Source organism: Haemaphysalis longicornis, unplaced genomic scaffold (assembly GCF_048455015.1).
Source record: "Haemaphysalis longicornis isolate Haplotype H1 unplaced genomic scaffold, Haemaphysalis longicornis Haplotype H1 scaffold_4, whole genome shotgun sequence".
NCBI lineage: Eukaryota > Metazoa > Arthropoda > Arachnida > Ixodida > Ixodidae > Haemaphysalis > Haemaphysalis longicornis.
In genome coordinates this window covers 104,742,725-104,767,937 of record NW_027526361.1, presented here as the reverse complement: position 1 = coordinate 104,767,937, position 25,213 = coordinate 104,742,725, and the positions used below count along the sequence as shown (strand labels likewise).

Genomic DNA, 25,213 nt, shown 5'->3' with positions numbered 1-25,213 from the left:
AATATCGAGGAACAAACAGTTTTTATCCCTCTTTCGATTTCGTTCTGTTCGCAAGCCTCCTGTCCAAGGCTGGTATGGTCCACAGGCCTGGCATTTCAGGCAAGCATGCGGTGACGAGACACCCGTGAGGGAAAAACAAAAACGGGAGGGAAAACCAAGCAGAGCTAGCCTTGGAAAAAAAAGGGCCACTTGCAAAAGAAACAGTCCGTATGGATACACACCTTTCCATCATCAAATTCCTGATCAAAGCCACGGCTGAAACAGCCATACTAAGGAGGAAGATATAAAAACTCAAGGTGAGCTGTCAGTGAGGACAACAACAGGCTTACCCCGCTACCCTTCATCCCAAAAGCAAGATACTATAGCATGGGTGTATGCATGCTTTCAGCCCGAACGGCTGTTGAGGGGGAACATGGCTTTTAAAACAATTTCGTTTAATTTTCAAGTAAACTCTGTGAAACTTGTCAGCCTTGCTGCTTTTTTTCCCACTGATTTCAAATATGCCATTATGTTTTGAGTCAGGCAATTAGTTACCAAGATAATTACAAACAATTAGTCATTTTTGGAGCAACAATATACAAAACAGTGGTGGTGCAATAAGAGAATCTGTTTTTTGATGCACTGCTTGCTACTAATTTTACAGCTCATTAAACTTTGGTGTTTGAAATGGGCATTCAAAATGGTTCCTTGCCACTGAGCTGTAAAATTATATGCAAGCGGAGCATCAAAAAACTCTTATTGCACTCACCAGGCTTCATAGCATTGAAAAATATAAAGATTACAGCTTTATGACCACTGTTTTGTTTATTGCTGCCCCAAAAAATGACTATCTCTTATTTACTAGGTAACTAATTGACTGACTCAGAACATAATGGCATATTTGAAATCAGTGGGAAAAAATCTGCAAGACTGACAAGTTTCACAAAGTTTACTTAACAATTAAAGAAAGCTGTTTTTTAAAGCAAACATCTCTAAACGCAATAAGCACACAGGGAACACACACACTTGTGTTTTGTGGGTCCTTTCGTCACATGTATTCATGTATCAGTGCACATGGGATATGTATGCATGAAAATAATGCCTGCGAAACTGTTCTGACAAGGCCAAGTTATTTATGGCGTTGTGCATTTGATTTTCTAAAAATGCACTACTAGCTCGATGAGAACTTTTCTTAGCTACTGGACTTGAAAGATTACCAGAAGTAACTATTGTAGAAGACTGCAATAAGCAGTGACAAAGTCATACGAATGCACTTTCTGATAGGTGAGATTATGCTCTACAGTGGTGGTTAACTGAAAAAGACATTCATTGAGTGATAGTCACACATAGTACTAAAGAAATGGTAAACAAGGTCTATTTTGCTGGACCAAATAAAGCATAATTCGTTCTTTCAAAGTTACGTCTAGAGTTGAAAAACAAATACATTTTAAACAAGCCTTTTAGAAAAGATCCCCAGCAACCTGACGGTTCATGGTTAACTTAATCATCTTGACTATAAAAAGTACAGTATTACAAGATGTATGGCGTGTGAAGAATATGTCATAACGTAAGGGATAAAAATGCTGTTCAAAAGACCAAGATTACCTGACCCATGACCTGGATCCACGACCTCATACCTAAGCTACCCCATCCCTCCCAGCAGTTCAAGGGGTTTTGAAGTGCATTTTGAACATGGCAGAAAAAATATAGCCTGGTTGGTAGGCTATGTATGTAGTCACCAGCATTTGTGCAGGGTACACAACATTTTTTGCACACAGAGGAAAGCTCACAGCTTTGCTGCATAGTCTGCAAACCCTTTCCTTCGCTTCTGAATTGCCCGGGCCATTCTGCCTGTTGACACATTTGGGAGCAGAGATTCCCGCTATGGGGCACTTCCGGTGAGACGAAGCACCACCCGCTCCCGGCAGCCGGATGCCGGCACCTTTATTCGATTAGCACTGCACTTTCGTACTCATCTAGGTTTATCCCTTCTTTTTTAACCCTTTGATGCCCAAAACTTTATTATTTTGCTTAAGCGTGTGAGAAGTTTTTTTATGATCTAAACGGACTTCCGACATCACGATTATGAAGTCAGAAAAAAATTTGGTTTATTAGGATGGACACTGGGAAGCAGTGGGCACTGGCTGCCCATATATCAGTTGAGCAAGATAGCTACCTTGATCACCAAGATCTATGGTTCAAGTGAAAGCCAATTGGGCCACCCGGGCTCGATGCAAGTTGACACGCGTAAACAATATTTGCACACGGAAGCACGCACTGCCCTCTCTTCTTTAATTTTTGAAGGCCTGGGATCCTTTGTCTGTCGATAGATGGTATTAAATGTTGAAAAAACCAGAAAGCGTGAGAGAAAAAAATATTGTTTGAGTTGTTGCTCCTGAGCAACACTGGGCACCAAAGGGCATCAAACTTATTTTAAAACAACACTGGACATCAAACTTAATTTTAAACAAGTTTCTTGCTCCACCCCTTTACGCCACATGTGGGCACACCTTGTCAAATTATGTGTCTATCTGGCTTGAGTGCAACAACTGTTTGTAGTGTGTGTTTCATACCTTATACAACTTGTATGTCCCTATGTAGTGTCTTTCGGGACCCTTAAGTTATTAAAAATAAATTAAAAATATGACATAAATGTTTGCCCTGAAACTAGAAATCCAAATGCAAACTGATGCATTTCGTGTTCTCGAATTCTACACCCATTTTCATCTACCATTTGTCAATGCGTAGACAGAAACATCACTGGTTGCAAAGCCAGAGAACAAAATTCTATTAACGCATACCAAAAGGTAGTGAGGTATGGCAAGTAAGGCACACTAGTCGACAATGGCCTTAAATCGGAAGCCGTTAGCCGACATACACACAACAAGGCCTGCCACTGACTCAAGCCAGCTCTGAGCTATCAAAAGGATTGGGTGAGGGAAGCATAGAAAGGCCCATAAATATGCACTGTTTCTAAGCATTATAACCGCATGTCGCATTTACAAAATTCTTGCGGTAGTAGCTCACTGAGACTGCACTGTATGGGAATCTACTCAGTGGATCGTGTTTACAACCCTTTTAAGGCAAAATGCCGATTTGGTACTAAGAAAAACATGTAAAACTCAATGGCAAGATAAATGTACCATAAGACGAGTGCAGCCTCATGTCAGATCGTCAAAAGAAGCCAGCATCTTTGAAGGGATAGCACAAGCTCTGACAATAGCACAAAGCATGAAAACAGTAGCGTGAAAACAGATGTTGACATTAGTGTTACACTGCAACACTTTTGGAAAGGAAATCCTTAACCTTTAACACACGTCATGCAGGCAAGAGTTTTTGTATGACCGAAAACTAAACAGCTGTTTTAAACACAGTGCTTGTCTGAAATCGTCTCAAAAACAGCCCTTTTTTAGGAGGATGGAGAGGGGGGGGGATAGGGAGAGAGAGAGAGGAGAGGAGAGAGATCAGGAGAGAGAGAGGGAGGCTAGAGGGGAGAGAGAGGGGGCATGTGGGAAAGTGAGGGGTTTAGCTACAAGATTCTCCTTCTCTTGAGATCGTCTGAATGCTTCCTATCTAGCATAACACTTTTGGAAAGAAGGCAAGTTTTCTATCATGCAAGCAACGGTTCACTGGTGCTGGCATTAGCCAAGCGTTCTTGGTGCACTTAAGCACAGTGGCAGTGTCCTTCTCTACGTCATGCATTGGTGAGGCCTTTCTTGCCAACCAGTGAAGACGACTGCAAAGTAGTCTCCTCTGAGAAACCAGTGTCCCACTGCGCCTGTGTGCAAGTGCATGTGTGTGCAAAGTTTGTGTATGCAGACACACCTAAGTGAGTGTCCAACATAAACTGCATGCCCCATGCAACGACACGTGGACTAGTATTGCAGGTAAGCTGTAACCAGCCTTGGATACAGGAATTAACGCGAGAAAGGACAAAAAAAAAAAAACACAACTTCCAATAATATACACAAATACAATAACTTTGAGGCCTTTAATACCAGGTAAGGTGTAACCAGTCTTAGATCTAGGAATCAACACAAGAAATGAAAGGAATACGACCTTTAGTACACCCAAAAACAATTCCGTCATGGTCCCTTTTTTTATATATATTTTGGCCACAAGCTGGAACTTTCAACAGCAGGAACAGGAACTGCTCTAGTAGTTATGCTGCATAATGTCTGTACAAAACATTATGCAGCAGAAAACAAAGAGAAACATAGTTCCAACCAAGGTGTGAATATTTGGGTTTAGAGGTCGAATCGGATAATGACTGATCAAATCTTTTAATTTGAGGCTCAAATTCCTAACATTCGAATTTATGAATGGTTCGGCCTTGCAAATACCGGTACCTCGCTCAGCCACTGACACAGCCCCAAACCACTAGGCACAAACCAAACTGACCCGCATTAACCGCCTTTCTAAAGACTACCTTATCTACACCGTCTGATTTCTAACTTGTCAACCCACATGTAATAACTGGTCAACTTCATGTCACACTCGCACTTATCTGCAACAAAGGTGCTGTCATGTTATAACAGTTAAAAGGGATATATTTACTGTTATTAACTACATATTAAATTACAAATTATCAGTCTAAAAACTCTACGCTGCAATAGTTGCCTTCACTCTTAAGAACCAAAAATATAGTTGCCTTACACCGACTTCTTTCTCAGCACTCTATCAGCTGAGGTGTGGCGGCAATCTTCAAAAGGGAGGCAGGTGAGAGCAATGAAGGCCGCATGGGTGAACAAACATGCTTGTGATGCTGCTCTTTCTTTAATACCGATACCGAAAAGACTGTCCCAAACTACTAGTAGTACCTAAGAAGTTTGGCCTTCATACAGGCATACATGGCTTGCACTGACATCACTGCAAAGAAAAACCACGGGAAAGTATCCACCATGTCCACGAACCATGGGGACTATCGCTGCAGTGAGCAGCGGCATCGTTCCAACATGGTTATGTGAGCAATTGCTTCGCACAGTTTGTGGAGTGGCTCTGTCCAGCTCAAGTCACAAGTAATCTGGCAGGGTGAAATGCGCTGCGGCAGTTTGTGCGGCAATAATTTCGCGATTGGTTTCGTTCTGGAATTGCAGTTATTCTCAACTACTTCGAGATATGAATCGAAAGGCCACCGTGTCTCGTCACTAGATGTGGAGCCTGGTCTGTGAAGCGCAGTCAGCATACTATAAGGGAAACAATGCAGTCAAGTTTTCAAATTGGAAATACTCCCCAAGGCAGTGTGATGTTTATTTCAAAAGGATGGGGATGCCAATCCAGTGACAAACTTACCGCATTTATTCGATTATAAGGCGGTCACAAATTATAAGGCGAGGGTGCAGTTTGGAGAGTCGAAAAAGAAAAAAAGGTATATTTCTGAGCTTCGAATATAAGGCGGAGTACGACTCTGAGACTACAGATTTTGGGAAGAAACCTCGCCTTATATTCGAATAAATACGGTATTACCGAACTTTGTGGGCTGTTGAACACAGTGACGCCTAGTGATGATGTTGCATGGAAGACAGGGATAGGTTGTATGTTGTGCATCTTTACATTGCAGCATTACAGAAAGGAACCCGCCACGGTGGCTCAGTGGCTAAGGCGTTGTGCTGCTGAGCACAAGGTCGCGGGTTCGATTCCCGGTCGCGGCGGCCGCTTTTCTGATGGAGGCGAAAAGCAAAAACGCCCGTGTGTACGAGATTTCGGCGCACGTTAAAGATCCCCAGGTGGTCAAAATTAATCCGTAGCCCTCCACTACGGCGTGCCTCATCGCCTGCGTTGCGTCGGCGCGTTAAACCCTACAATCAATTAAATCAATTACAGAAAGGAGGAAGCATCTGTCCGTAGAATACGTGCAAAAGACGAGAAAGCTAGACAATGTGAGGGACCGTGAGGAACGGGGAATTAAACTTGTAAGAAGTAAGCTTGTGTTTCTCGAGTCCCCTTTACCACTTGTGTCCTATATTTCAAACTCAGCTTAGGGTTTTATGCACCACAGCTTACACCTGGGCTACAAAGTGTAGTCCAGATGTAGCTTCCAACTGGCTCTGGGGAATCGAAATGTGCACCAACATCTTGTACACATAGCTGCTCTTATTTTCTTCGCAACTGTTGCAGTTGTGACGAACCGTAATGCCCCTGTAGTGTTTATGGTGCGAACAGATTTTTTTCTCCATATACACATACGTTTGCTCATTAACTTGAGCATTCAGAGGGCATAGGCGTTCCTTCCTTGTGTGAATAAAACACGTATTCTCTCATACATGGCTGTTTTCACTCGATCTGCGATTATTGCTGCACAGGAATCGTGGCACTGCTGCCTACAGTATAAATGTAACGCAATTTATTTTCTCTTAAATTTACCTTTGCTCTCGTTCCCTTGTGCTCTTAGTGGACTTCCTTCATAAGAATACGAAGTATACAATGCCTTGTGTACACAACTTTTTTGCTTGCTCCCTAATTGTTGCGGTTGCTACTGCGCAGAAATGGTAACGTCACTGCTGTTCTTTACAGCGCAAACATAATGTTTTTTTTTTGCATATTTACCTTTTTCTGTTGATTTGTGCTTTGAGCAGCCATTGGTACTTTTTCCAAATGTGTGAAATACAAATATGAAAACTATTTTAAGGTTGCATTAAAGAAGCTTCGGTTCCGTCAAATGAGTTTTTTATGGCACTTGGATACAATGTTTGGTGACTCCAGTCGTGAGGATGACTTGCGATGTCTTCATGCACAAGCACACGGTGTCTTCACTGCGCACTTACGCCGTCACTTACTTCCGCAGGTCTTTTAGCACTTTGCGAAAAACCATCGCTTCTCTTTCGGTGCCAATGCCACACAACTGAAGTAGAACCACTTGTACTGGGCACAACAGGAAGTTTCATGCAAACGTTTTATTTCTTGTCTCTTGGACACGACATAAGCGGTAGGTGACCTCTTCCCTTGCAGCTTCTTCAGTGCTTGCCTCCTGTCTAGTGAAGTAGTGCTTGAACTGCTCCGGAGGAATCACTTGAACGAATAACTCTTTGGAGACGCAAAGATACCAGTACACAACTGGTCACCTTTCCTTCATTTCTTTTTAAAGCGGATCCAGCTTGGTGTCCATGCAATGAGCTCCCAGGTGGTTATCTTAGACGCTGCCATTTGCCCCTAAATCTGGAATTGCATGTTGTCTCCAAACTTCAACAACACTTGTGATGTTTCAGAGGTGCTATCTGAGCAACTTGTTCGCATTTCGAAGCGAGTCTGGGCACTTGAACTCGACGCCCCCCCCTTTGCGGGCATGTTGGGTCCAAATGAAGGCCAGACCACAGCGGTCACCCTACTAGCTCTGTGCTAAACCAGTCCAGCAAGGTGCTTTGCTTATTTGCAGGTTGCTCTGCTGTCTTAACAGTCATCTTTGACCCTGTTAATGCTGACAGGAGTTCACTGGCCTCTTGAACAAGAGCGTCAAGGCCATCTGCGTTAGCTTCACGTGAGTATCTCCAGCTGGGCTCATGTGTCGTCGGCACTGGCTGTCTGAATTTTTTTAGCAGTGTTGACGCAGCAGGGGAAATAATGCAGGCACAGAACAAACGCCACTAAGGTCCTGGTAAAACTTGTACAGCTTAGAAAGGGATGGCCGCAGTACACCTGTGCATTGTTTCGGTGCCTTGTGAGCTTTTGAATACTTAATCATCTGATCCAGTCGCTGCTTTGTCCCCCTTGGTGGTGTACAATAAATTCGATGTTCTTCAAGTGCTTACACGGTCCACATACGTTGGTAGTTAGATGTCCTCTTCAGTGCAGCTCATTGAAGTCACCACTTGAATGTGCGTTTCAACAGCTAAAAGGCAGATGCCAACGAATGAGCAAGTTTCCCATGAATCTGTCATGCACGTACAATGCGTGGTCAGAAGGATGCTGCTCTTCTTAGATGGAATCTATACCTTCAGTTCAGGCTGTCAAAGTCCTTGCGAGTGATTCACCTGCGCCGACAAAAAAATAAAAGTGAAACAGTGCGACAAACAGGGACGCCAGAACAATACACTCCACACGGAATCATATTTAAGGGGGGGACAAAACTCTTAAAACTATTTCTCTTAATTTCTAAGTGAACTCTGTGAGACTTACCAGCCTTGCTGCTTTTTTCGCATTGATTTCAAATATGCCATTGTTTTTGATGTCAGTCAGCCAGTGCCCAAGATAAGTAGAGATAATTACACATTTTCAGAGAAACAATAGACAAAACAGTGTTAGTCACAAAACTGTAATCTTTATATTTTTTAATACTATGAAGCCTGGTGAATGCAATAAGAGAATCGGCTTATCGATGCATCACTTGGAACTAATTTTACAGCTCATCAAACTTTGGCATTTAAAATGGGCATTTGAAATGGTTCCTTGCCACTGGTGCCACCGAAGTTTAATGAGCTGTAAAATTAGTTCCAAGCAGTGCATCAATAAGCCGATTCACTTATTGCACTCAACAGGGTCCATAGTATTGGAAAATACAAACATTACAGTTCTATGGCTACCACTGTTTTGCCTATTGTTCCTCCAAAAATGACTAATTATCTCTAATTATCATGGGAACTAATTGATCGACTCAAAAAATAGTGGCATATTTGAAATCAGTGGGAAAAAAGCAGCAAGATGGCAAGTTTCACAGTGTTTACTTAAAATTTAAAAGGAATTGTTTTAAGAGCAGTGTCCCCCGTTAAAAAGCAGTTTAAATCAACTCTCTATGTAACTCTATGTAAAAAATCAACTCTATGTAAAAAATCAGCACTGTGAGTACTGCTGTGAAGGACTGCATCATAGCCCCTGTTACAATATCTCAACACGCTGAAGCCTTATTAAGCCTTTTGCATAAAGAGAGTGTCGGAGCATGTGTTGTGCGATTTCACTGACAAAAATTTTTAGTATGCAATGAAGCCTCTTTCTATTGTGAAGTTCACACTGTTCTATGGCAACGTTGCAGTTAAAACAAAAGTGCGCCTAAAACAAAGGTGCGCACATCTGTACACAAAGGCTTCAAACTACTTCAATTGAACTTGTTCACATGCGAAGGAAGGCGCATCCAGCTTACCTCTCCAAGAAGAAGCGCTTCGTTTTTCTGAAGTTGCTTTGCAGACGAAATCTTCAACCAGCAGCTTGCGAAGTACTTATGGGATTCCAGCGCCTTTATTTGCTTGAGGACGGTGAAAATTCACAGCAAAGACAGGCACCTGACAGTGTCCCTGTGTGCCACCCCTCCGGAAAGCCGTTTATGTTGGCGCTCATGTCCACTCTAAGCTGGACGTGTACTGGTTGCCGCCGTTACAAAGGTGCACCATAACGCTGTAGGCTCTGTCCTATCAGCTGCCATATACGGTCGAGTCCACTTATAACGGTAGTGTGTATAACAATATATCGGATATAACGATGAACAACTATGGCACCGTCTACTTGTATGTGTTTTATGGTAAAATAAACCACTTATTACAACGCTCCAGTGCCTGCCGCAATATTGGATATAACTATTGAATCTGGATACAGCGCACAATAAAAAATTCGAGCTGCTGCCAGCTCTGCCAGCGCCGACGGCATGAGCCGTGAGCGGCGATAAGCCTCGCATCCCTTCCAACCCTCAGAAAATGAGTCAACCGTGCCACTTACGAAGAAGCAAGGGGAGGGAGGGAGCAGTTTTCCTTTTGAATCCACTTTGAATCCACCACCGCTTTGGCATAGAGTCTGCGCCCACTCACGAACTCGTGCCGCCGGTGCCGGCACCGCTCACTCGCGCGTTCATCTACAAGCGACTGTTGCGTCCCATTCGCACCCCTTTGAATTTGCCCGGGTGCCTCTTTAACTGCCTCCATTTTTTCCACGGAAGGGACGTCAGGGCCGATGGTTTGGAAACGTCCCAGTGCCTCATTGAAGAGGCGATTGTTGCGTGGATACGTGCTGCGAACAGCGCTGACAGTGATATTCGGACAACGCGGTTGCGCAGCCTACTCAGGTAGGGTCTTCGCAGGAGGCCCAACCTGCGAAGACCCCACTTCCCAATACAGCCCCTCATGGACTTTATTTCCACCAAGGATCTTTTGCTCAGCTAGGTGAAGCACCTATAGACGCTCTTGAAGAAGATGTGCGCCAGCTTCGCGTGAACCAAACAGAGCCCACTGACTATGGCATCTTTTCTGCAAATAAGTAGTACTACGACCTGGCTTGCTTGCGAATAAAATGAAGCTTTGACCTCTGTTTTGCCTTTTGTTTTTGTGCAACACGCTTATAAGAATTATCGGTTATAAAGAGCTTTCCTTGGCTCTTGAATATTATTATAAGTGGACTACACTGTACACCGTTTGCGGAATTTCTGGCTAGTCCAATTTGGCAGCATCCCACACAAAAGGCTATGAAGAGACAGTGGTCTTCGCAACGCTACTACCTCGACAGACACTCGCAAGTGAGAAAATGGCAGAACAACATGCCACTTCTACAACTGGTTTGTGAAGATGGCGGCTGGAGCGGCAACCTGGCAGAAGTGACGTCATGTGCAAGCCATGTATGAGTAAATTATATTGTTGAAAATGAGCTACACCACAACGTTTTTAGCAACCTTGAAATGGAAAGTGCGAACATGGATGGTAAGTTTGAGTTTGTTTCCCTCTTTTCTTAGAACGCCTCTTCGGATTTGCAACGAAAATTGTACCAGCGGATATTTCATTCGATATTTGTATTTTCGTACTGACATTCGACACAATTCGATTAGCACCTGGTTAGAGCAGAAATTTCGGTATTCACACACCCATAGTTGCAATACTCTCAGAGAAACACAACCTGTGCTAATTACACAATTTCATAACTTCCTAGTCTGCATACACCCGATCCACACTTCATGCCTGCTAAGCTCCAAGAAAAGAAAATTTCCTGCTGTGTGCAAGCCTCTAATGGAAAGGTGTGAATCGCATTACAATGAAAACAAGAGTTTACAGGCCTGAAAAAAGTTTTTTTTCGTTTTTTCTTTTTGCCCCACAGAACAGAGGTCACTACCTGGACAAAATCCGATTTGTTAGGATTTTGTCCTAATAAAATGTGGTAAAAAGGTAGGATTGCACATAAAGGACACGCCCCATTCTACCCCTACTGGGGGCTTGTCCATTGTCAACCAAAGCAGCTTTTGTAGTATGATTTGTGGACAGAATAATCTGTTAGCACCATAAAAACAAAGTATCCACCCACATCCTGCAAAAACAAATGCTTTCCCTGTCACTACAATCGTACAGCAAGGAGTCAATCAATAAACAAGGATCACTGTAGTACAGTTTCACTTGTAACTAGGTGGTCTGAGTGCAACAGGCGCCATGCACATTCAGCCGTGGAAGGTCCCGAGTGCAAAGGCAGGTAACCACCCCTTCCCCATTGCCTTCTTTGTAATGTGGGATAGATGGAAACTAAGTGCACATTATATTCACGTAAAAAAGCCTCACAATTCTTATTCTATTCACGCAAAAGAGCCTAAAAATTGTGGTTGTGGAACTCGTGTGTGCTGCACTGCTTTCTAAAACTTTTTTGTAAGACCTCCCAACCCCCTACTCCTCCAACTAGCCACTAACATGCCCACTGCAAATTCCCACACCAAGAATCAAAACATATCGCCAGCTTTTGAGTCATCTTAGGAGCTCAACGAACAAGGCAGACAGGCCTGCCTGCCCCTAGCTGCAGCAAGCTTTAGGACCAATACCTTACGTTCCATATAACTTTCGCCACACCTGAAATAAAAATGCTCCACAGAAATGAGCACAAATGTTAATTCTCTGCAGTTACGTCGGGAAAACTGCCGGTGCTTGTTTATTTTCGTGGAGGCCAGGGTAGCGTAGATAAGATGCAGGGGCCAATTTTATAAATCCCCGTTTAAGACTAAGTGTACTCCGTTGGAAAGTTCCAGAGAATTGTGGGAAACACCTGAGTGGTGGGCTATTACATGGACCATTTTTTGGGGAACAGAACTAAACCCAGCTAAAATCGGTATCCGATAGTGCACCCTGCCCAGCACTCGCAAACGTTCTCCAAGCAAGAGCGATCCCCTCTTTACTCTGGCATGCTGGCTTTGCCACGTGATGCGATATAAGCTAAGAAGTAACTTTAGAGGCCAAAGGTCTACGAAAAGAGTATGTAACAAAGGGAAGGTACTTTTTGCCTCTTTAGAGTTCTCCTTTTAGAGTGAGTTCACAAAACATCACCGTGCTGCGTTTGATATCTTGCAGTATTTTGTGCTCAAATCGCACTTTTTTTTTTTAATCCGCAAATGGGGAATATGAAAAGTGCACCTAATTGCACGGCACTCAAACAAGCACCTCTAAAAGTGCGCGACAAAGTTTACATCGACAAAGGTTGCCATTAAGGTTAAGATCCAAAAGTCTTGCCAGTGAGTCTTTACCAATTACCTGTCAATCAGAAGAGACGGATTGAAAAACAATTCTAAAATGCCGACCCTAAGTCGATCTTTTGGCCGAAACAGGGCAAGAACCCCACTGATGTCTTTTCAAGAGAGTGCACCCCTAACTTAACCCTGGCTTCACTAGCATAGGGTACACAGCGGAAGTTAGTTGGGGCACATTGTACAACTGCACTCGCCTTCGTATGCCTTACTATCACCACAACAACAGTATTGCTTAAAAGCCAAAAATACCTTTCTCGTGACTGCGGAATTTCGTATTAGAGCTGTACTGCTATTGCGCGCAGGAAAACCAAGACACCGGCATGCCGGCACGGCTTTCAAGGAAAGTTCCTGTGTTCTCTACACATGAAGGCGACTACAAAATGCCGTAAATAGCCACAACAAAGCTACGACTCTAACAACTAACCTTTCTCTACAAAATTTTCTCTCTTCAGTAGGAAAAAAAAGGAAGAAAGCATCTACCTGTAACTGGCTCCAATAAAGAGCCAGGTGCAACGTTTCAAGCAGTGCTTAAACAAAAAATAAACTGCATGCCCAGAAGTGAGAGGGTGCAAACCTTACTGCTAGCATGCAACTACAGACTCACATTTCGTTTTTTTTTTTTTTTTTTTTGCGAGAATGAAACACACAAGTTCAACTGGTGAGCCATATCAAGGATATTAACTTTAAATAGTTTCCAAACCCTGCCTGCTAACCTTACTGCATATTTTCAGTGTTTATTACGCATTGCAGCAACACATGAAAGCCACCGCACTGTGATTTATTGAAGTTAGTGCAAATATGTAAGAAATATAAGAAAATATTAGAAGGTCACCCACTTCCTGTGATTTTTAAAGCCCTATTTAAGCACGCACACGGAGTATTCTTTCCTCCATGAGCACGCATGATGACAGCTTCTTTGACAGTGCATGTCTAGATAGACAGAAGCTTTATTAAACACAGAATGGCGGGGAAGAATCAGCCACCCAGATAAATTACCTTCACAAGCTAAATACCCATCAGGCTGCAAGCACTGTTCAAAAAAAGTCCCTCAACAGATAGCCTCATAAAAAAAAAAGATAGCTCATCTAAATGATGAGAAGAATGTCACCCTGGCCTTTACAGAAGCCATAACCACAGCTTCACTTATCCATACACTACACTACAACTCGTGGCGCGCACTTTTCCATGCCTCGTTTAATACTCAGCCTAATTCCCGCACTGCTATGTGATACCCTCTGCCAACTGTGCCATGCTCTACACACCACAAAGGCACTATTGTAAGACAAAAGAACAATAGCTGTCTATACATATTTGAAAGCGTATGCCATGCACAGAAACTTCCAACAGAATCGACCGTATCAAGCGGCCCATTCCCGCTTATATAGGAGAGTGAAACAGTGCTCACCTCTTCGAGCGTCATGAGCTTGTCCCCCACCATGAACACATGGTCTTCGGCGTGCATCTTCATCATCTTCTTGATGAAGCGCAGGAGGTGCTTCTGGTTCATGCACGAAGCTGCATGCACGTGAGTGTCCACCTGCGCGTGGCGCCATCTGTCGGAATGCCGCCTCAACGCAACAAAACGCCGGCGTCTTTGAAGCAACAGGCCGCACAAGAGCTTCGATTTGCAGCAAGAAATAAACTCGCCATACAGTGACCACCTAAAACGTCTATTGCCTTTATTCACTGCATACCAAAAACCCGGCGCGAGCAAAATGAAAAGCATCTCTCGCTTAGGAAAAATCTAACCTGTAAAGCTTTCTTTGCCCCACGCTTCTGTGACATGAGGTGAAGCAAACTTCGTGTTAAATGCGCGACTTCCGCAATAGGTCTCAAGCCTTCATAGCACGAGAGGCACCGTCAGCGACTTCATGGTAAATCCTACATAAAAATGTCATCTTTTTTTGCAAAACAGGTTTTCGCATGTCGCTCTTAGCAAATTTTACAAAACACTCGACAGCACATGCATGCCGATAATGATACAGAACCACTCGGACTTTACTAAAAATGCAACCACGGAAAAAAGATAACGTAAGTGTTAACGACCCGCATAAAACAATAATTCACGACGCCGAAAACAAGAGCGCGTCTGGCTGACAGGTCACTTCACTGCACTGCCGTCAGTCAGAACGGTCACGACAAGCTACAGCGCACCAGATGCGGCTGTAGCGTTTTGAGCAACGTTTTACTCTACCTGCGCAAATTTAAAACTGCCTGTTCACGTATGAAGGCTTTGCAAAAAACAGCTGATTTCCCCTTCAAAACTGCACCACAAAACTGGCCAATGCTCTATCTCAGGTCACCCGGTCGCCTGTAGAGGCGTCTTTGCGCCTGGCTTTAAAGTCACGCGGTGCGGCACCACTTGCCTTTCTGATGTTGTAGAAGTCTCTGTGCGGGACAGCCTTCTGGGCGGCCAACTCTCGGAGCTCGTTGAGGAGCACGTGCAGTTGGAACTTCGACGTCAGATAACTCAGTCGCCGGTAGCAGAACGACTTACTGAAAATGGAAAGGGCAGCGAAAGGGCGAACTGTCACGACGTGAGCAAGCCGCTACGCAAAATGAAAGTACCCTCAGAATTTGTCAACGACCAAAACCTGAAAGAAAACGCAAAGCGAATCGCCTAGCAATTGCCGAGAATTCCGTGAAACGATCGCGGGGAGTTCAGGCTGCAACGTGAATTATTTTTTTTTTTATTTTGATAAAGTTGTTTTTCTTGGTGCTCTTCATGGTTAGTCTGACGATAGGCCCGTTTCGGGTAGACGTTGAACATCGCGGCACTCTCCCTCTGAAAGTGTCGTGAAGGAAAACTGGGCGGTGACGTGGTTTCTCCTCGATCCGTATGACGTCAATGCTCCACCAACAACGCCCCTCGCATGCTGCGCTTGCTGTCTTTGCTATGACGCCAATGCTCCACCACTCGCGCGGTTATTCCTAGGTCTTTCACCCTCCCTCTCAAGCAAGCCGATCCAATCAAATCCAACCCCATCCAATCATCTCCACCAGTGTGGCTCGCTTTGCTCAGACCTTTACGACAGGAGACAGTGAACGAGCGCGTCAAAGTAGGTGAACATCGTTTCACGATAAACACGGACAGACGACAGCGGCCAAGAAAGCGGAACAGCCCAAAACGCCCAAACAAAAGGAGAACAAGAGTCCTGAGTGCCCATCCCCGAGCGCTGACCGCATTCTCTTCGCGTACTTCCGCCGACAAACAGGCAGACACAAACAGAGAGCCTCACACCGCTGCATCGACATCCCGTGTTATTACAGACTAGAAATAATATTATACTGATGGTGGGGCCATTCCGCTGTCGGAGCGGCAATAGCTTAGCTTCCTACGCGTATACTGACTGACACTTTGCCTATCGGCGAACGAGGAGCCGGAACGGTCTGGTCCGTCAGCGACTTCCGCTAACAGCGGCCCAAACACGGGGCTGTGGTCGTGATCTAAGGGAAGACCAGCTTTGCGGAAACTTGCCTCATAGGACGGCTACCCTTCGGAGTGGCTTTCCTGCACCGACCACGGTCAAGAAAGATCCCGGATGAGGTAACGAAATATTCTGATCCACGTATGGCGTTAAAAGCTTGCAAACAGTATGTTGGGTGTATTTGAATTTGCGTGTATAGCATTTTTTGTATGTCCCAAAGTAAATAAACTACGTGGGTAAAGCGGTCAGCCCCCTGTCGCCGGCAATTCATCCAGACTGCGCACGCGCCTGGAATTGTATACACGGTTCGTAATTATTTTAGATGCTAGTCGGTTGTGTGGGGATGGGCTTGTGGGGGATGTTGCGATTCAGCGTGCTGCAGGCTCCGTGCAGCGCTCTGCTGCTTTGTGGCAAAGCCACCACTACATGCGCCTTCCACGTGGGCGCCTCTCTTCGGTGACTCAGCTTGCAGCGACAGCCAACAGATCCAAACATGCCCCAACGCGCCTGGGAACGGCCGGATCGCGGGCGCCTCTCTGTCGGCGACGTGATTCAAACTTCGGCGGCGGCAGACGCGGCCCCAAGAGACTTGCCCGAAGGACGCGGACACCGCTGCGGAGACCTCCTCTCTCCCCTCTCTCGGACTCAGCGTGCGCCGCTACTACTGACCTGTCACGAACTTTGGAAAGAGTGTTGTGTGTCTCTATACTGTTCGCGCCGTGTGCAAAAGCAGGGGGAAAAGTTGTTCGACCGTTAGCGCTTCGGGTATAAATACGGGGGCCCCAAGCGCAGAAGCTCGTTCATTTTGGAGCAGTAAATCCATGCTGTCCCTCTGCTCGAGTCCTGTACTGTAACCTCGCCCAGAAGGGTATTGTTCCTGTATTGCTTCGGCTCATCTCTCGCCCCGCACTAAACCAGTTAAGTCTGCCTTCGGTTTCTGGTCGTCTTCTCCAGGGCAGCAACATTTGCTGGCCGCTCACCACCACGCTACCACACGCATGACGGAGGCGACGGAGTCCAGTTCGGGGTCGCCCTCCCGTATGTAACAGGGAGCAGTAGCAGTGGGACTGGAAAAGGGCTGTAGCGCACGTTACGATTTACGTATGATAAAACAAAAACAAACGGAATTGCGTTTGTCGGCTGAAAACACTTAGTTATGTATTCCACGTCTTCCAGTTAACAGTTATGCTTGCAATGGACTCGTGTAAAATTTACGCTTGGGAAAGCTCTAATTCTCTCTTCACTTTGAAGTAGATTGACTCCAGTGGACACGTGGTCCTTCAAAACCGCGTTAATGATAAACTATACTACGTCCAACTGCTAAAACAACTGTGAAGCAGGGCCGAGTTATAACTTGTTCCTTCTGTAGATAATTAGCAATTGAAGCTTTAAAACGAGTGACACGTAAACACCGCTTCCGCAGCGAAACGTCAGTTAAACGAGCTCTAAAGAGAATGCTTTAAATAGATCTATGTATTTACTAACAAGGATAACACAATAAACCTACCACGTTTTGTTAGACCCTTTAACTCAAAGCATCTGAAGGGAAACCCGATAGACATCTCATCTTCGCCCCTCGTTCCGTTCCTTTACAAACAGCAACACTTTCGATTGAGAAGGCCTACCCCAAGCCCACCATAGAGTAGCCGAGACGGTCTACCTGTCTACGCTGACCTATTCACAGTTCGGGGAAACTTTTCACTCGCATTGTGACAGCATTATACAGAGGTCTTCGCGAGTTCTTTGTTTGAACACTGAAAGCGAAAAGTCTGCAAATATTTGGAACCTTTGTCGATCAGAGATAAAGTGGTGTATTGTAGAAACTAATATGGCACCAAGATGTAACAGCTGAAACCTCTGCCTTTCGCTCCCTCTTTTGTTTTTGTTTTCTTGCGTTTAAAAAAGGCTACCAGGCAGCTTCGCTTCTATTTCTACAGCCTTTCATTTGAGGCAAAGAATACAAAGCTTTATGCGCTCTATTCAGCGTCTTCAGCATCAAACTGCGCTGACAAGAGGAGGCACTTCGCTTAAGGGAACCCGTGGCAATCTTTCCGGGAACTTGGCACGCAGATACTCGCCGCTCAAATGAAGCGAAATCACTAAGATGAGATAAGCTGCAAGAATCGCCTCTAGTAAACAACACGCCGACGCAGGGCAGATGCTGCCTATTCCCAACAGTCTCCCCTCACGCCGGGTGCGCGGCCCTCTTTCCTCCTCTACCTCTTCCACCGCATAATTCACAAAAGAGCGACAACAGACGAGAAAATGCGAATAGTGGGCAGTAAAACTCGCAAAGCCCCATTCCGGAAGAGCACATTAAGACAATTCCAAGTGCTGAACCATTCACATCGAGGCGGATTACCCAGCAAAGCTAAGGTTGGTTCCACATCGTTGGGTTGCACACATTCACGAAACAAACTCTAGAGTGGCTTCGATATACCCCCTACATGTTGCGCCAATGCTTGCCCCCGACGTCGTGTAAGGGGAGATTTGACGGCGGTGATGAATTTCGCTGCTTTGCCTGTTCGAGCTACAGGTGTCTTCCTACTTTAGCATGGTCCCCGAATGAATTAAAAAAATGGCAGTGGCTCTACTCAGTTATGCGTGGGTGTGCGTAGCGAGAGGTACGGTTAATGCTATTGTTTAGCTTGGTTCGCTGTACGGTTACGACGCTTCTCGAGGCGCGCGGCTCATTCTTCCTCCGCCTCCTCGGCTCCTCTTGGTTTCGTTCCGACGACGAAGCCTGACGACGAATCCCACCGAGCCATATATATATATATATATATATATATATATATATGTGTGTGTGTGTGTGTGTGTGTGTGTGTGTGTGTGTGTGTGTGTGTGTGTGTGTGTGTGTGTGTGTGTGTGACGTCCCGCAGATGGATGGTACAGGACAGTTGGCCGGAATGGGAGATTAGCCACCAAGAGAAGGTGCGGTGCGATAGTGGTGGACGAGGAAGAAGAAGTTCTTAATAAAGGTGTTGCTTCGGCGGACGCCATGTCTCCTGCGTCCGCCGTATATATATATATATATATATATATATATATATATATATATATATATATCAGGGTGTCGAACCGGAACCGAACCGAACCGGTATTTTTGCCGGAACTGAACCCGAACCCGAACCATTATTTTTTGAGCCGGCTGAACCCGAACCGGAACTGAACCGAAAAAAGAAATAACGGTTTCCGGTTCTCGACAAAACGGTTCGACCATCCCGTTATTGATAACGGGTGGTAAGTGTCATTAGGGGCTTCTTTCTTTCACGCGCCATCAACTTCGCAATCTCTCGCTCACTTTTACCCGTTCAATGAATCAAAACGCTCCGAACACGCTCATCACGGTCACAACATGGTGACAATTTGATTACTTGATTGATTGTGAGGTTTGTTAATGCGCCGACGCAAGGCAGGCGATGAGGCGCACCGCAGTGGAGGGCTCAGGATTAATTTTGACCACCTGGGGATCTTTAATGTGTGCCGAAATCTCGTACACACGGGCGTTTTCGCTTTTCGCCTCCATCAGAAAAGCGGCCGCCGCGGCCGGAAATCGAACCCGCGTCTTTCGGCTCAGCAGCACAACGCCATAGCCACAACATGGTGAAACGACTGCACACCAGTATAGCAATTAAGTCTCCTAATTGCAATGGTATGTTGCTGATGGTCGAGCAAGCAGGGTGCAAGGCTTGGAAGAAGAAATGTCAAACTCTTGGCAGCCTGCACGATGTTTGAAGCACCGAATTCACCCTTCCCGCGGTCGCCGGTGCGCCTGTCACCACGCCCCCCTAAGGGGCCTTAAAAGGCTCAATAAAACGTTTGTCGCTCTCTCTTTCTCCCTCATTGGGACAGTGCAAGTGCAATCAGTCCACGAGATTGTTGCACTGTGTACCAGCCAAGGTTCAAGCCCTACATTTGCCTATGCCTATTTACAGCAGCTAAAGAGTGTTGAAATTTTGGCTTTTAGGTACATGCATAATCACAAGAATTAAAACAGCGCCACTAACGGGACGCACGAAGAAAGGGACGCACATATGTTTGTTATTGGTTCGAGACATCGGCTTTATACAAGCGAGGCGAACCTCACGAAACGAGGAAGAGGGGAAAATAGGGCGAAGGGGCCGGAGAAATAAGATTCTTAAACGTACTGCACGGGGAAAGAGAACATTGATTGATTATGAGGTTTAACGCGCCGACGCTACACAGGTGATGAGGCGCGCCCCAGTGGAAGGCTCCGGATGAATTTTGACCACCTGGGGATCTTTAGCGAGCGCCGAAACCTCGAACACACGGGCGTTTTCGCTTTTCGCCTCCATCAGAAAAGCGGCCGCCACGGCCGGCAATGGAAACCGCGTTTTTGAGGCTTAGCAGCACGACGTCTTAGCCACTGAGCCACCGCGGCGGGTGAGGTAAGCGAAGATACGTGTCTATTCGAAATTCTAGAGACTGTGTTCTTTCGAATTGACAGGTGTGCCCAGCGTTGGGCACTGTACGTTTGGTTTCGCTGCTTTCCACTAGCGTCTTTGGTAGTCTCTTGTACAGGTAAAGCTGCTCTTCACAGGCGAATAAAACGCCATGTTGTGTGCGCGGGCGTGTGTTTGCGCGCTTTACGTGGAAGTTTTCTTTGTTGATTGTTTTGCAGGCAGCATTCGCTCTTGATTGTCGCAGTAAGCCCGATAACGAAGAGGCCGCAGCCCCTGGTCGGCGATATTTTTCCGCCGCGTCATCTTACATGCTTGGCCAAGGATCCTAAATGGACCGTGAAAACAAAGCCCTACCTTGCCTTATTTGAAAGATCTGCCTTTGGTGACTCGTTAAGGAAGTTGTTTTTACAAGAAGTGGTGAGAAACACCGAAAAAACTTTCAAATTTTCTGCCACCCAGCATCAGCAGTGACGTAACAAGGAAGTAATTCAAGCAAAATGGGCAATGTCTTAAGTCATTATTAGCATCTAAGCAGTACAATAAAACGAAGAAAGGGGCACCAATAAATAACACTCATGTCTCTTGGCGGCGGCTTTGTGTAGTCTCTAGGATAGGGGTGGTGAAAAAGAGGCTGGTACATTTTCTGTTACACCTGGCCAATATTTTCAAATTTGACAGTAGTATTGCAGCTCATTTTCAAAAAACCACTAGTTCGAGTGAAGAAAAAAAGTACTTCAGTTTTGATGAATTTAAAGTATACAAAACTGATTTTTCACGCCTTGCTAATAATTCAGTTCTGAACCGGTTCACGAACCGGTTCAACACTCCGAACCGGTTCGCGAACCGGTTCGTGGATAGAATTAGTCGAACCGGAACTGAACCGGAACAAAATAAATTTACCTGAACCCGAACCGTAACCGAACCCGTATTTTTTTCGGTTCGACACACTGATATATATATATATATATATATATATATATATATATATATATATATATATATATATATATATATATATATATATATACACGATTTTTCATGTTCTAAATTTTTATTCTTTTTATTCATTCATTCTTTCTTTTTATTTTTCCATTTTTTTTTATTGTTTTATTTTTTGCGCGGCAAGCGGCACTGCCAGCTGCGGCGGCTAGGGAATCGCTAGGTTACCTAGCCCCCACAGGTTCCCTAGGAACCGCTGCCAGCTAGGGAACCGAGGTGCGGACACCGGTCACAGCGAAACGGCGAGAATACGGCCATTTAAGCTCTCGCTACAGAAAGCTCCATCTTTTCGGGCGGCGCTCACCATACGAATGGCGCTGACCTCCTCTCCGCGGCCCTAATGAGCACTGAGCGCCGACACCACCCCACTGTCCCCTCCTCCTCCCGCGCCCCAGCTGCTGCTGCGGCTCGCCCTCTCTCCCCACCCAGTTTCTGCTCCCGGACATTTCCCGGATGGTACCGGTAAACAGCTTCGTTGTAAAAGCAAAACACAAAGAGGTGAGAGCACCACTCACAGCGGTCCGTCGGCGATCATGGCGCACATGAGGTTGAGGTCGTTGATGAACTGCGGCAGGTTGACGTAGGGGAAGTCGAGCGGCTTCTCGGCTTCCATGTCCTCTTTGGTCTTGTACACGTGCATCACCCCGTTGTGCATGCGCAGCTGGTAGTTAAGGTCGGCCGGAACCTCGCTGTTCCACGGCTCCGTCACCGTGGGCACGCTGTAGAACGGGTGGTCTGCCCCCCCGCACAACCACCACAACAGAGTCCGGCGTCACACGCCATCCAAGGTTTGCACGTGGACAACGGCGGAGGGGCCCCTTATTCTAGCGCTGCTTCTAGCTTCGACAAACTTTATACCGGCCTCAGCTATCGTAACAGTTGGCGACTTGCATACGCTTGATCAAATTACCGTTAAGCGCAGAAGGAAAGCGACCTCCACTCTTCCGTTAAAAGGACAAGTTGCATTTTTCGGGCTATAAGTGAATGCCATTGTACAGTGCGGTCCACTGTTAAATGGAACACTAGAATTTGTTTTCTACGCTCGCAAAATGCACCTGAGAGCACTTATGCCTCCGTATTTAACAGTTCCAGTTGTTGCGATGATCACATTATTGAAGCACACCATCCTACTTTGCGTACGTAAGACTTAGCAGACGTCCTGAAACACGCCGTGTCGTTCCCTTTAACAGTGGACCGCACTGTACATGGGCCGGTTTCTTCACGAGAAAAAAAAATTATAATCCGCACCCTAAGTAGCGCACAGGATAACAGACCCTAACAGGATACATTTCTTAGAATAGGGAGTCTTGTACCTTTTGAAATGGGTTCGAGAAGACGCCACATACACTTGGCCTCAAAATATTTCTGTTCGTTGATGCACTACGATTGGCGAAAACGCGTACTGCCTGTTGTCGTAACATAAGATATAACTACGCCGCCGCACAAAAGTACAGCGGTCACGTGAAGCCCAAGCTAACCTGGAAGTCCGGCCACTACACGCAACAAAAATTACTTGCACAAATATCCTGTCATTACAAATGTAGGCAATAGAAGTATTTACCAGGCCAACGTATTGGACTGAAAAGTTGACATCTGACATCCTCGTATCAATGAGACGTACAGGAAATCAATAGGCCCGAAGCCCGAATTCAGGGGATTCCCGAAATTAAAACATGCCGTCAGAGGGGAAAAGATGAAACGAGGATGTCGGTTGTATTAATCTTTTGATTGCCTTGCCTTTTGATCGAGTTGGCTAACAAACGGTCACTTTAGCAACATTCCCCACCACCACCTTTCTTTCTTTCCCGTTTTTTAATTGTGACAGGACAAACATTTCGCAAGACGGCACATATACCGGCATGCAGCAATCCGATTAGCGACGGCTACTTTGCACACACCACGTAACGGTTAAAGAACAAATTTTATTGGAAATGCACCACACTATGGCAACAACGACACAGAGGACAAAATTCAATTTCATTTCCGAACAGCAACAAGTGCGATTAGAGGCACATCGTAGTAGCGTTATGAAGGTTAGTACCGGAGACCAAAAGAGCGCAACTTAAAGACAAACTGGAGTGCTTCCATGCGCTCTTAAGCGACGTTTGCGACGCAATGGAAACAATGCGTGGGCAAGTGTTGTTAGCGCACCCGTGTTTCGCGGCTACAGGCAGCCTTGGCTGCCAAGAACGGCTTCCCAACCACCAGATACCCTAAACTTCATTCAACATCAGGGTAGAACTCAAACACGAGAAAAAAACGCGCTTTCAACTGGTTTCCTTTCGTAATATAAGAAAAGCTCGCTATCGCAATTTTCATACGCAATGCAATGCCGATGCTACGGTAGCAACGCTTTCTGTCGTCTTGGAAAAGCAGACACGTAAGAGTAAAAGGAAAAACCATAACGCACGATGATTGAGCAAACGAAAAATAAATAATCATTAAAAACAAATGTCAATGCTGTTTTACTAAACATATTCATTGAATGGAAAAAAATTGCATCGAGCCCCTTGATATGGAGGTCAGATAAAAAAAATTAGCCGCGTACCTGCGTGCTTCGCTGCAAATGGCGTCGAAAGACCAACGTGTGTCAGCCGCCCCTTTCCCCCGTCCGTCCCTCACCCTTCGCACTCCTGACTTCACTACTCGTCCTCCTCTCTCCTCCTCCCTCTGATCCTCCTCTTTATAGTCCCGTCCCTTACCCTACTCCTCCGAAATTCTCCTCTCCTCCTGCCTCACTCCTCACCGTCTCCTCGCATATTTATCCTCCACCTTCATGTATTACTCCTGCACTTCCCTTCCCTCTTCTGCTCAGCTTTCCCTCTCACTCGCATTCCCTTCACTCTCCTCTCGTTCCCTCTCGTCCTTGGACCTTCCCGTTTTTTTCCATCCCACTTTCCTCATCTCTTTCCCCTCTCCCGTCATATTTTCCGCTTACCCGTTCTTACTCACCTCCTCAAGCTCACCATTCCCTTCAACGACACTTCTCACTGACACTACACCTTTTCAGCCTCCTCTCCTCCCTTCTCCGTCTATTCCCCTCCTGTCACCAATCGTCCTCCCTGTGGCACGCTCTCCACTGTACCCCCGCCATGCGGGACTGCCCTAATGACCCTTTCCCTCTAATTTCCTCTGACGAGTAGTGGGAGGGGGCGCTGGGTAGCTCTGGCCTGGGGACACAACTCTCCCTCGTGGACAGGGCTATGCTAGTCGCCGCCAGGCTGCAGCCTGCGGCCCTAAACGTACTGCAACTAGTAAACTTACGCTCTCTCTCTCTCTCTCCAAGTCTCTGTCCCCCTTTTGCTGCATCCCTATTTGCTTCTCTCCAATCTAAACCCATCCACATCACCAACCGCTTCTCGTGCCCCTTCCCCCTCCTATACCCTTCGGTCGGAGCACTTTCCTTTCACTTCACTGCCTTTAGAGTCCTCCCCGACCTCTCCCGCTACACCATTCCCACATCCTCCTGCTTTTCCCGACCCATCACCCTTCCATTACACTTGTTTCATCTCCTCTCCCCTCCCTTCCCTTCTCTCTGCATCACTCTTTCTCCTCTACTTCCTCCTGCCACTCCGCTCTTTCCCTCTCCCTCCCTACTCTAACGCCATCGCCTTCGCATTCCCCATTCCTCACCACTCTCCCTCCACCTTACCATTCCCTCCCAATACTCCCCTCCTCATCCCATCCCCTTACCGCGAAACTTTTTCTCCCCCATCACTATCCCTCCCACTCCTCTATTTTCCTCCCTCTCCACATCCCACTTTACTCTCCTTCCCCTCCTATGTTACTCACCATCTCTCATCGGTCAGTAACTTAGCGATCCAGGCTCACCAGTAACGTATCTAGCTGACTCGACTGAGACAGACAGAGGGACCAAGATTTTCGCGTTCAAGCACACCGCAACGCTTGCGGATGGCGTCAAGTGAAGCCGAGAGCAACATATGGAGGGGCTCTAACGTCGAGCGCTCTCGTGT

At 46.0% G+C, this 25,213-nt stretch overlaps 1 protein-coding gene across 6 annotated transcripts in view; it reads right to left on the bottom strand.

The window, feature by feature from the left end:
- Ampdeam (AMP deaminase) overlaps window positions 1-25,213 on the bottom strand; it is a 67,546-nt gene that overhangs the window by 20,975 nt on the left and 21,358 nt on the right. For 3 of the 6 annotated variants that reach the window (XM_077707498.1, XM_077707494.1, XM_077707495.1), the window contains 4 exons: window positions 21,755-21,974; window positions 14,752-14,881; window positions 13,791-13,922; window positions 222-269 (listed from right to left, as the gene is read on the bottom strand). In XM_077707498.1, the coding sequence (XP_077563624.1) occupies window positions 222-269; window positions 13,791-13,922; window positions 14,752-14,881; window positions 21,755-21,974 (530 nt within the window). The remainder of the gene's footprint in view (window positions 1-221; window positions 270-13,790; window positions 13,923-14,751; window positions 14,882-21,754; window positions 21,975-25,213) is intronic. The other 3 variants (XM_077707499.1, XM_077707496.1, XM_077707497.1) reach the window with 1 other exon arrangement.